This window comes from Lactuca sativa, chromosome 8 (assembly GCF_002870075.4).
Source record: "Lactuca sativa cultivar Salinas chromosome 8, Lsat_Salinas_v11, whole genome shotgun sequence".
Taxonomy (NCBI): domain Eukaryota; kingdom Viridiplantae; phylum Streptophyta; class Magnoliopsida; order Asterales; family Asteraceae; genus Lactuca; species Lactuca sativa.
This window is the reverse complement of record NC_056630.2, coordinates 120447109-120460427: the sequence shown is the minus strand read 5'-3', so window position 1 is coordinate 120460427 and position 13319 is coordinate 120447109. Positions and strand designations below refer to the sequence as shown.

General features: G+C 33.7%; 1 protein-coding gene across 1 annotated transcript; it reads right to left on the bottom strand.

The window, feature by feature from the left end:
* Positions 1-4906: 4906 nt before the first annotated feature.
* LOC111900952 (delta(12)-fatty-acid desaturase FAD2) lies at positions 4907-6339 on the bottom strand. Its single transcript, XM_023896820.3, has one exon. The coding sequence runs from the start codon at positions 6219-6221 to the stop codon at positions 5073-5075; it is 1149 nt and encodes a 382-aa protein (XP_023752588.1). The 5' UTR covers positions 6222-6339; the 3' UTR covers positions 4907-5072.
* Positions 6340-13319: the final 6980 nt, after the last annotated feature.

Sequence of the window (13319 nt, the reverse complement as noted above, 5' to 3'; positions counted from 1 at the left end):
TGTAGATCTCAGATCCAAAATGGCACCTCAAGCTTTAGCTTCCAAGAACTCATTTCCTTCTTCTTCACTAAGTCACCAAAGCACAATTAGCTCCAATAACACTCACACACACTAAGGACGGGGAAAGCTCTCTTTTAGGGTTTCACTCACTGATATGAAGGCTGAGAAATGAGCCTTATCACCCTTTAAATAGTGCACAAGATGGATTAGGGTTTTGCACCTGGGCCGGGTACGCCCGACGTAACTCTGGGTACACCCAACGTACCTTGGCGACTCCGCGTCCAAACTAAGCACACGAGTACGCGCAATGTACCCCTTTGGTACGCCCAGCGTACTCACTTGTTAAGTCTTCTCCACACAAGGGCTAATCATGACTAATTGACAAAGAATGGGGGTAAAAGAAACGCACCTGAGTCTCGGGGTGTTACATTATAAGTCCACACTTGTAACGTAATTCACTAGACCGACTTGAATAGTCATGTGTTGTCATCTACTATGGTCGATGACCCATACATACTTTCTAGTTGTCTGATCTGGACCCAACATTTATGGTTATCCAAAAAGAGGAACACTACTACATTATGTTCTGATCTCACACACTACCCTAAAATGAGACATATCCGGTATTCGACTTATTTGGAAGTAAGCACCTTTTATAAGTCTATAAGTAACCCAAACTATAACTAAAGGAAAATCTGGTTACGATGCAGTTCTTAATAAGCATATTATTATATTATACAAATAACAAAAAAAAATATAACTAATACAATTAGCATTTATAACATACATTTATTAAATTATGCTCTTGAGAGTAAGTATGCACTCACCTGACAAAACTGAGTGATTCGTGGTTAGGCAGCACCTCCCCTTAACACCTTATCCTTTTTAAAAGACCTAGATTTAAATGGCACTAAGTCTTAGTCTATTTTAAAATTCCTAGTGACTATAATAATGATTATCTAGATTCCTTAATGATCCCAATGTCTACATCAAGATCTATGAAATAAGGAACAACCATGTATGATCATATCGGGGGTAGGATCTGTTTGGTATACAAAGTATATTGTTTGGAAATCCCACATTAAACACCTCATTAAATCCATCGTAGAGATCACTCCTGTAAGTAGACCAACTAGTATAATAACTTGGAATCACTGATAAATATTATTTATAAGTTCATAACAATGAATATGACTATAAATATAAGTTACACTTAAAACATAATAAGTGCAATTTAGCTTACAGAGTTTTCTAACGGGACCTAGTAATTGTGCGGGGAGAACTTTGACTCGAGAACTTTTATTTCTCTGGATCTCTAATGTTGTAGGGCCATGATAAAGTAGTGAAGAACTAAGGAGTAAAGGGGCTAAGGGTGGAAGAGGTTCCAAAGAGATTGGATGAAATGGTGTGAGAAATGGCTGCAATTGTTGTCCAATTTATAGTTGAAAAACTTAAGGGCGTGTCGTGCCTCTTATCGGGGGGGGGGGGGGGGGGGGGGGAGGGGAGGGGGGATTGGCATGGCTCTAGCAGAGGTGTGATATGTGGCAAAATTCTAGTGGAATGTCAAATGCACTTCGTACGCCTTGTTGGTAGACGCATGAGCGCGTGCGTTTTTATCAGAATTACAAAAGATCACAACTTCTTCATACAACCTCCATTTTTTACATTCTTTATATCCACGTGTAGTTATCGATGAGATCTACAACTTTCGTTTAGATTATATTGGCAAATTTTAACTTTATTTTTAAAGCTATATTTTTTACAGGTTTAGACTATTAAAATTTATCTAAAAATCATAACTTTCACATACGATATATGTTCTCCATAGTCTTTATATCGAAAAAATCACGTTGACAAGATCTTCAACTCTAGTTTAGATTTGTTTTTCCTAACAATCGACCGATTTTAATTCCGGTTCTGAGCTGTATACTGCTACGTTGAAACTTCGAAAAATCATAAATTCCTCTCACGAAGTCAGATTTAGGCGTTTTTTTATGTACAGGACTTCACTTTTTAGTTTACTACGAATTTTATTCATATTTATTATGTTTCGACGTAAGATTTTACATAGATATGATATACACTTAATATCTATAAAATTCACACACACGTATATATATATATATATATATATATATATATATATATAATTTACTTTTATTTATTAAAAAGAAGATTTCAATCGTCGAACGACATATATACAAATTCATAACTATGCCTAGTGATAAACGCAAGCGTAACATTACAATAGGGTTAACATGGTAATTTGGTTTAAGTAAGTCATAAGCTATTTTAGATAAGTTTGGGGCTGCTTGATTTGGTTTTGACCGAGTCCGGCTAGATGTTTTGGTCCGACTATGTTCGGTCTGGGTGTTTGATATGCATCTAACCTAGCATACACCTCTGACTCGGCCCACATAAATTACTTACTTGGTCCTTTAAAAAACCAACGCTGACTGAGAAATTATACATAATTGCCCTTTGTTTGCTCCTTCTTCATTCTTCACTTGCCAAATGCCAAAGCTTTCCTCCTCTGATGCTCTGTCCTATTTCTAGACCACTATATCTCGTCTTCCTGTCCCTCAACATGTTTTCCTTTTCTTCATGTAATTCATGTTCTGCTAAACCTTCAGTTTTTAACTTTGATTCAACATCATGATTCAAGCAACTCCTACCACCTTATTTATTCTATCTTCGCCCACGTTACGCCCTGTCCCTCATCGTCCCCTCCCATTGGTAAGTTTTATTTCCCAGGTTTCTGAAATTCGAATGCTTTAAATCATTTTTCTTTATGCTTGAAATTGTTTTAATTTAAGGTTGATTCAATGATTCATCATCAGGTTGAAAGGAGTTATTGTCAAATGCATATGATTTTGTCCATGTTTTGCTGCTCATGTGCATTCAATGAACATTTCCTGCATTATTGTTTGTTTATGGTTCTTTAAAGCCCAAAATAATATTTATTTATTTTCTTTTATGTAAAATATTAAATGCATAAGGGCAATTTTTAGTGATGTTTTCAAGTCTTAGGTTGTATATAGGGAAAATGACTCTTGAGGGTAATTAACTTTTGCGTTTGTACTCAGTTGGTCCTTTTTTTGTATTCAATATACCATCGAACTTGTTGTTGGTGTTTACCATAGCCCTTCTGACTGACTTTTGACCTGTGATAGCCGGTCAAAGGGTTATGGTGAACACAAACAACAAGTTCGATGGTATATTGAGTACAAAAAAAGGAAAGGGACCAAATGAGAACAACTGCAACAGTTGGTTACCCTCCTGATTCATTTTCTCTTTACGCATTTACAGCAAATCCCACGTCATCTCCTAATGAAATTAATGACTATGAGATTCATTATTGACTCTCTTCAAAACATAACTCATGAAAGGACATTATTCATGCATGTACAACATTGTAATGCACTTGAATATTTATTAGGGGAATCTTGACTAAGCAGACGCATTTTATGACTACATTTACATTTGCAATCAAATGCTTTATCATATCATGGATTCTAGACAAGTCTACAAACGAGTGGAATCACAAGTGTTGTGATTTTTGAGTTTACTTAGCTTTAAGATCGAACTCATGGGATAAGATACAACATCAATATGTACAATATCATGCTGCTTTTGTAGACACATCACCATAATATTGTACATATTGATGTTGTATCTTATCCCATTAGTTCGATCTTAAAGCTAAGTAAACTTATAAATCACACTCGTTTGTAGACTTGTCTAGAATCCATGATACGATAAATCATTTGATTGGAAATGTAAATGTAGTCATGAAATACGCCTGCTTAGTCAAGATTCCCCTAATAATTATTTAAGTGCATTACAAAGTTGTACATGTATGAATAATGTCCTTTCGTAGGTTATGTTTTGAAGATAAGCAAGAATGAATCTCATAAAGTCATTAATATCAGTAGGAGATGATGTGGGATTTGTTGTAAATGAGTAAAGGGAAAATGAATTAGGAGGGTAACCAACTGTTGCGTTTGTTCTCATTTGGTCCCTTTCCTTTTTTTTTGTACTCAATATACCATCGAACTTGTTGTTTATGTTCACCATAACCCTTTGATCGGCTATCACAGGTCAAAAGGGCTATGGTAAACACCAATAACAAGTTCGATGGTATATTGAATACAAAAAAAAGAAAAGGAACCAAATGAGTACAAACGCAAAAGTTAATTACCCTCAAGAGTCATTTTCCCTTGTATATATGTATGAATATGAATTCCTTAAAAGAGAAAAGGGTTTTTGTTATATATTGGCTCAAAAATGTAGTTTTAAATATGCCACGTAGTATGCATTTTTTTTTATTTTTTTTATTTTTTAATTTTGATGTTCATAGTTTCTGATAACATCCATTGCTTTTTATGAGTTCATTATTCGGTCTATACAATTATTTTAAATCAAATGGTAAAAGGTTATTTTCATCATAATTTTCACCTTAGAAGTTAATAACTTATCAAAAACTCTATTTAAATAAAATGGTAAATGGTTATATTCATCATAATTTTCATCAAATGGTAAATGGTTATTTTCATCATAATTTTCGTGCTACCTTTTGATCCTACCAATCCTCCTACCCATTTAAATGATGACATGTGTCATATTAGTATCCTAAAATATCATAAAATCTCATTAAATGAGCATTAAATGTTACAAATGTCACTATTTCATTGGATATAAGGATATTTAGGAACAAAAAGTAGAAAGATATTTAATTTTTCTTAAATAAATAAACACTTTTAATTTTAATATATCCAAACACTAAACACTTTTTATTTATTAAGAGTATCAAACTGTAATATATTAATAAACAACTTAAATAAGCAATCTCAAACGCCCTGAATTCATTCAAACAATATCCATAATAATTTAATTTAGCCATTACTAAAATTAAAGCATCCATAATAATGTAATTTAGCCATTACTAAAATTAAAGCTTAGTACATACGCAATCTAGTGAAATCAAGACGTTTACATGGGCGGAATAAATGATTTTAACATTTTATTGTTGAACCATAATCAAGACGTTTATAGGGGGAATTACATAATTTTCACATTTTATTGTTGAACCAGTAGACGCCTTTGGTGGTGGTGTCGTCACCTTTGTCAGCCTCAACAAAGAAACACTCTGTAGCTTCTCTCCACATTGCTTTGATAATAGGTGTGTCGTCAAACTGATAGTATTCTTTTAAGATGGGTTTGATTGCTTTTGTGGCCTCCATTGCGTTATAATGAGGAATGGTGAAGAACAAATGGTGGGCAACATGTGTGTCCGTGATGTGATGAAGTATTGTGTTGAACAAACCGTAATCTCTATCAATGGTCGACAAAGCCCCCCTCAACCAGTTCCATTCGGTCGAGTCGTAATGGGGCAACGATGGGTGAGTGTGGTGCAACCAAGTGATTACCACCAGAAACCCATAAACGATCACCAATGGAGCAAAGTAGACCATCAACAACCATATGACCCCTTGTGCCAAGGCCACTTTGTAGAGGCCATAGCTTGCTACAACAAGTCCAACATCGGTAAGGAATATTTGGAATCGCTCACGATCACTGTAAATAGGGCTCTTTGGGTCAAAATGGTTAGCAAATTTCTCATACTTCCGGCCAGAAACATTAAAACAAACGTACAAAAGCCAGCCTACGGTGCATAAAACGACGAGCCTAAAGAGACGACCAGGTGGAGTGTTGAGTAGTCTCGCAGAAGAATTTAGGGCGGACTTCTTTTTTGGGACAAAAGATTCATCATTCTCGAGTGAAGAAGTGTTGGAATGGTGACGACGGTGACTGTATTTCCAAGAAAAATAAGGAGCAAGCATACCCGTGTGTAGAAAGTATCCGATGGTGTCATTTAGCCATGTGTAGTCACTAAAAGCTTGGTGCCCGCATTCATGGCCGATGACCCACAAACCCATCTGGACACTACCTTGGAGCACCCAATAGACCGGCCACGCCACATAAGAAAGAGGGGTTGAAAGGGGGACGATTAACTTGGCGGCAACGTAGTAAAAGAAGAAGGAAAAAAAGAGATCAACGAAAAGGTAGGATGAAGAACGGAGGAGGGATCGATTGAAACAGTGTGGTGGTATGGCTTTTTTTATATCCCCAAGAGTGAAAGGTGGTTTGGAAGATGGGGCTCGCTTAATAACTTCATTCCCGGAGTTATCTCTCTCCGTTGCATGGCCACCGGAACCCATCTTTTTTGATTATTTTCCGTCTAATAGCTGAAAGCTTTTTCAGTTTGATTGCATAAGCAACAAACTATATAAATTTTTTTGCTCAGAGAATATTGGAGGACTCTGATGATCTACAATTGTGATTTGCTATCGGTATTTACATTGATGGATTTCGAAAAAAAAATACTATTCTAATTCAATAAAATAATATAATTAATGAGTCAAGAATGACGGCCATTTGAAATTACGAGTTGTCCCTCTATTATTAAGAAAATAATTCTGCCTCTCGTTAACCTTCTAAAAGGATTTATAAATAATACGTATGTATCACGATAAAATTTGTGTATTATACTATTTTAAAATAAAATAGATAATCGCAAACATACAAATAAACATATAACACACATACGTACACATATACAAACACATCAAAACCCACACACAAAACCCAGACAAATGACACAAATGACAGTTTTGCCTGTTGATTAAATGAAATATCATGATAAATGTGAACCTACTTTTTGAAATTAATCTATAACAGAAACCAACTTTGTTGAAATAAGTTGTTATACGAATTCTATTAAACTATGTTTTTATTAGATAGTGTAGATTTTTGGTAGTCTGTACATTAAAAAAAATATACTCCTTAATGAAAATCTTATATTATATTATAAAATGTATTAATCATATTTTGAATTTTAAGAGATATAAATTATAAAACTTTATTTATAAAACAGTTATATATAAATAAATTATTAATACTTGCCAAAAGTTTCAATATTACAATTAAAGAAACTTATTAAAAAATTCAATTTAGATTAAAATGATAAATTTAAAAATAATAAACTCATGTATATAAATTAATTTATACATATAAGTATTTAATTTTAAACTTGTAACTTTTTTTATTACATAATAATTAATAGTAAAATCAAATAATTATTTTCTTATAAGAAAATTATTTATCAAAAGTGTTGTTTACGATGCTCCTTTGTGTAAAAATACATCTACTTTATTTGGAAAACATATTTTCTAAATCAATATCTCTTAACTTATAATAAAAGTTTATATTCAAGTAATAAACTTAGTTCCTTAAACTAAATAGTGATTTTTTTGTCATTGTTTGCTTATTTAGTAACCAAAGTTTTATTCAATTGAACTTATCTTAGGACGAACGCATAGTTTATCTCAAACCTTATGTAATTTACTCTTATATTAATATAAATCTCAAACCTGTTGTTTGATTACATTACCTAAATTAACATTGTTTAAAAATTATTTATTAAAAGATTTTATCAAGCACTCCAGTCAAAAACAGGTTAGCCTAAATTCATCATGGATTATTTTTTAGTTTGGGAAACCCACTTAACATACAATGATGGTATTAGGAGAAAAAAAAAGTTGGATATTAGGTGCACCACCACTCACCTTCATTAAGTTTGGCTAAGCTTATGACTTTTCATAAGCACTTAACTTATAGTTTATAACTTATAAGTTAATAAGTTAAGGGAAGTTACTTATAGATTTTTGACTTATTTCCGGTATGATACATTGATAAATTATTTCTATCCAAACACTCTATTAGATATGCACTGATCGGGTATCTCACACCTCATATTTCCATTTATTTAGGGAATATATTAAAGGATTGTTGTTTTCTTTATTTGTAACTTAAAAATCTCTGTATCCATGTATAAATTGATCTCGTTTGAGGCATAATAACACAGAGAAAACACAATCATAATTCCTCTGTTTCATGGTATCAGAGCAACACCTCGATCAAATTATGATTGTGTTTTCTCTGAGTTATTATGCCTCAAACGAGATCAATTTATACATGGATACAAAGATTTTTAAGTTACAAATAAAGATAAAAATAATCCTTAAATAAATTTCCTAAGTAAATAGAAATATGAGTTGTGAGATATCCAATCAGTATTTATCTAATACACTCATTTGAACTTATACTTGTGTGAAATTGATAATAAGTTAAAAAAGAAGGTTAAATAAGCTTAGACAAACAATGACCAATTTACATATACATATTGACTTGACCAAATTGCATTATTATTTTATCATTTCATAATAGAAATATCGATATCAACATATGTATTCTCAACTATACCTTCCCCCTTCGCATCACCCTTATGCACACCGCCAACACCAATGATATCATTGTTTCCAATGAACCAATGTTATCCAAACTATGATTGTATCGGCTCATATGGAAAGTTATAGTTGAATCAAATAACTCAAGTGTGGGTACACATAATAATATAAAGTTTTGAAAACGTCACTGTTATATGACCAAAAAACAAAAATGGGATCAATTCCTTTCTGATAAATAACAACCAAGTTATACAGACTCGTTCTGATTGTATATCGATCAGCTCGTCAAGCCTTAAATCAGCTGCTTCTCATTCACTTCTCACTTGATTTCATATTCTTTGCTTTACTTTAGTTCTATGTATGCATCCCTAAAAAGCCTCACATTGAACAAATTTCATCGCTTTTTATAAACTTCATCTCTTTAACCCGTCATCCACGTCTGGTAGCTATATTGTCTGCCAAACATTACCTAGACAATTTTCATAGCATCGGACATCACCTATTTAAGAATTCCCGTTAAATTTCAACATTAAAGCATCAAGTCCTCAAGAAGTTTCAACTTCAGTCATAATCTACTTTAGTTTAGACTGAAATGGAAAAACCTCAAATAAACCTTGATTTAATTAAAAATTACCCAATTTAATTCAAAAATACCCAGTAGAAATGGGTTCATTTTTTAAATGATTTTCTCAAACAAAATAAGCAACGAGCCTTATTACGGAAACCAATGAATATAAATGGTGGGGCCCAAAAAGCCTAAGGTTTCAAAATCATTCTTTTAGGTGGTCCAAGGTGTCGAACGGGTAAAATTTTCAGGTTTCGGATAGAACGGGTATTTTCTTAAGAAAATAATACCCGATACCCGACCTATATTGTAATTCGGGTTTTTGGGTTTCGGGTATTCGGGTTTAAGGTCGGGTCGGGTAATTATCGGATATACCCGAAAAATTTCTTAAATGACACTTATTAATAATTTTCTTTTCTTTATTTTTTTATGTTTACATGTTGGTTGGTTTAATAAAGAATCGGGTAGCAAAATACTCCATACAGTTAACAAATATATATATAATAACAATACAAATCATTATAATATGTTATGTACTTTTTTAATTCCATTCCGTGCGATAGTGAGAAACTGAGAATTGTGATGACGGTTCAGGACTTCAACTTCAGCGTCGTATTCTCTCTGCAAGTTTGTGTCGACTGTCGAGCTCTCGTTCATAAGAAGGAAACAAAGAGTTTTGTTTTATTTGAAGTGTGCGTACGTAACTGCATTGTATATTTGGTATTATTTAAAAAACGAATTCGGGTATTCGGGTATACCCGAAAATAAATATTCATATCTAAAACCCGACCTATAATCGGGTTAATCTATTACCCAAATGTTCATACCCGTTACCCGTTCTACCCGACCCATTCTACCCGAATTCGGAACGCGTCGGATGGGTAGAACGGGTTTTAGGTTTTTTCGACAGGCCTAGTCGATATGTAGGGTGAATGTTAGTTATCGAGATATAGGGTTACCTATTCATAACTTGATTCATTAACGAAATAATAAGCGATATGTTAAAAGAATGTTTATTTAAAAAAAAAATTCAGGTCTAAACAAAAAAAGCAAAATATAAGACCTTTTATTGAAAAAAAAAAATCTTAATTTAATTACCGTTAACCTAATGGAATTTAAAATAACAAATAATAAGTAAAAATTGGGATTTAAAATAATGTTTTAGGTCTAATAAAAAATCAAATGTATGATTTTCGAAGGAAAACCGAAAGATACAGGCAATATAACATCATAATATATCAATGAGATGTTTTTTTTTAACTAATCTAAATAATTAAACAATGTAATACGTTTAATGAAAACTTGAGTGAAGACTACCGCAAATTAATAAATAATATTAATCAACAGAAAATGGAAATCCACATAAACTTTTATGTTAAAGATCGAGATTTTAAATGTCGGAAAAAATAGGATTTGTAGTGGAAATTTGGATACCATTTGGATCGTGAGAACACTTTCCGAATTGATATTTGTACCTTATGTCTGGGTTGCAAGAAACTCAGCCTATGATAATCCAATAACACACTTACGATTTTAGGCACAAAAGTCTTAAGCCAAATTACTAGAAGGATTTTATGTTTGTTTGATGAAAACGAGAGCTTATGAATTTTGTGTGTATCTTCTCAAAGTGAATAGTCGTTTATATAATAAACGAGGTTAGAGTTTCTATTAGGGTTGACCGTCATGGATTGCTTCAGAAGTAAGTCAAGGAAATCCGGATTTTAATGAGGATTTAGGGTTTCCAAAACTGACGAATTTCATCGGTTTTACCATAATCACCGTCAGAAGTAAGCCAGGGGCTTTGCGCCTTGGACCCCGCTAGGGGCACTTCCCCTACACCCCACCAAAAGGGCGTCACCCCTTTGAAAACCCTGGACCCAGGGGCGTTGCTCCCGGACCACCGACATGTCGTCAAACCGGCTTCTAATTCGATTTTATACATGTGTGCACCCCGCACAAACCTGTGCATATATTAGAGTATAAATTATGAAGCCCATTACCTCACATGTTAGTTCTATTTACATAAAATGACATGGTGACACTAAAATCACATTTTAGTGTAACCCTTGAACAAACTTAAGATTATCAAAACAAACCAAACTAGTATCATACACTTAGTATCAAAACAAACCAAACTAGTACATAATGAAAATATCGAAACAACTGAATTTCCACTAAGTATCATACACTTACAAATACTCAAGAATCGGGGTGTTCTAAGAATTAAACCCATCAACCCATTTGAATACTAGAAAGTAAAATACATACTAGTTTATTGGATTTTCTAGCAAAATATAACTTGACGCTATTATAAAGCCACGTGTCCCAATCCTCTCATGATCATATCAAGGTCAAGCCCAGAACCTCTTAAAATGCAGCTACACTTCATAATCACGTAGGGAACTCCTTTCCATGTATTGCACATACATTTATCAAAGGAATTATTAAGAAGTTAAACTTCAACTTGACTAACTTGCAAAACCGAACACATACCTGGGATGAATACTTCATGTGTTCCAATCTATAAGTATGAGCTTTCCACATTGAATTCAACTCCTAACATTATATTAGGATGGAATTGGGTGTCTCGTCATTATAGAATTCAATTGACTTTAATCCCATCCCTATTACAGACGTGTGCACTAAGTCTCTTATCATAACTTTAGTCAAGTGATCTACCAAATTTTGTTGCAAATTCACAAACTCAACCGAAATCACACCATTCATGATTAGTACTCTAATCATACTATGTCTAATACCTAGGTGTCTAGACTTGGCATTTAAACCGGGCTATATGCCTTCGCCAAAGCGGCTACACTATCACAAAGAATAGAAATAGGTACTATCAGTTTAGACCACAAAGGAATCTCATAGACTAAATTCCATAACCACTCTACTTCTTTACCAATAACTGCTAACGCAACAGACTCGGATTCCATTGTTGAGTTTGTAATGCAAGATTGCTTCTTGGATGGCCAAGAAATGGCACCTCCCCCAAGCAAGAATACCCAACTAGAAAATAAGAAATGGTCCTCGATGTTGGTTATCTAACATGCATCCGAGTGACCTTCTAAAACTCAAGGAGTCCCCAAGTAAATCAAACCTTAATCTGTGGTTCCTTTGAGATACATAAACACTTTATTCACTGCTTGCCGCTGTTGAGCACTAGGATTATTAGTGTACCTGCTCAATTTACCTACATCAAAAGCAATATCAAGTCTGGTACTTATCTTGGCATACATTAAGCTACCAATAACCTTAGAGTATTCCAATTGTGAAATGGGAACGCCATTATTTGGCATTAATTTCACACTTGGATCCATAGGAGTACTTATAGGAGAACAATCGGTAAAATTAAACCGCTTGAGAATTTTCTCAATATAATGACTTTGAGTCATCACCAAACCTTTGTTCATCCTTTTAATTCTTATTCCAAGAATTACATCAGCCTCTACTAAATCTTTCATGGAAAAATTAGATGATAACAATTTCTTTGTTTCATCTACTTGATTTTGGTCGGTACCAAAGATCAACATGTCATCTACATATAAGCAAATGATCACTCCAGCTCTAGTAGCATCATCAAAACTATTAAAAACACATTTATCACATTGGTTTGTCTTAAAACTAGAAGACAAAATAACATCATCAAATTTTTTATGACATTATTTAGGCGCTTGTTTTAGCTCATACAAAGATTTTGTAACGCCCGGTGATAAGTTGTTAATTAACTTGATGATCGATTAGATCTATGTAACATGTAAGCGATGAATATATAAACAGTAAATAACCCAAGTATGAATCAAGATGTGTCGAATGACTAGATTACTTAATCCTCATCAGAGCTCGACTAAGAACTTCCGCTGTAGAGGATTCTAGGGTTACAAAAGATAAGAACTTGTACGCTATCTAATCTCTATCTTATTTTTAAAGAATGCATGCAAGCATCTATATATAATAAACCCTAAACAAAAACTCACGGATGGACAGGCCCATACCGAGATACATATTATACTAACTAACGAGCCCAATAGACGCAACACAAAATACGACCCAACAATCTCCCCTTTGCGTCAAATTGGAGCGAGACTACTTCTTCTTCTTGCTTGGGCCAGCAGCGGGAGCCTTCTTGATAGTATCAAACAGACGTGTGATAAGAGCAAGGATAGTCTGTCTGAACCGAATATACCATTGAATCATATCATCAAAGTACTTGATGTTATCCACTGTGTTTTGCTTGCATTGATGGATGATCCCTAAAACATGTTCCAAACATGCAGTGGTATAAAGATGTTTGTCTGCCAAGGCAAAAAGACATTTCTATCCTTCGTTCCTGGTAAACATGACAGAGTTTCTCTTTGGGTCAATCTTCCCCATCTGCATCATGTTGAGATCACTGGCAGAGCCAACAGGAGATATGGTAGGTTTCTTCTTAAACACGCTCG

Coding starts and splice junctions, on each gene's coding strand:
- LOC111900952 (XM_023896820.3), bottom strand. CDS start 6,221: ATGGGTTCCGGTGGCCATGCAACGGAGAGAGATAACTCCGGGAATGAA.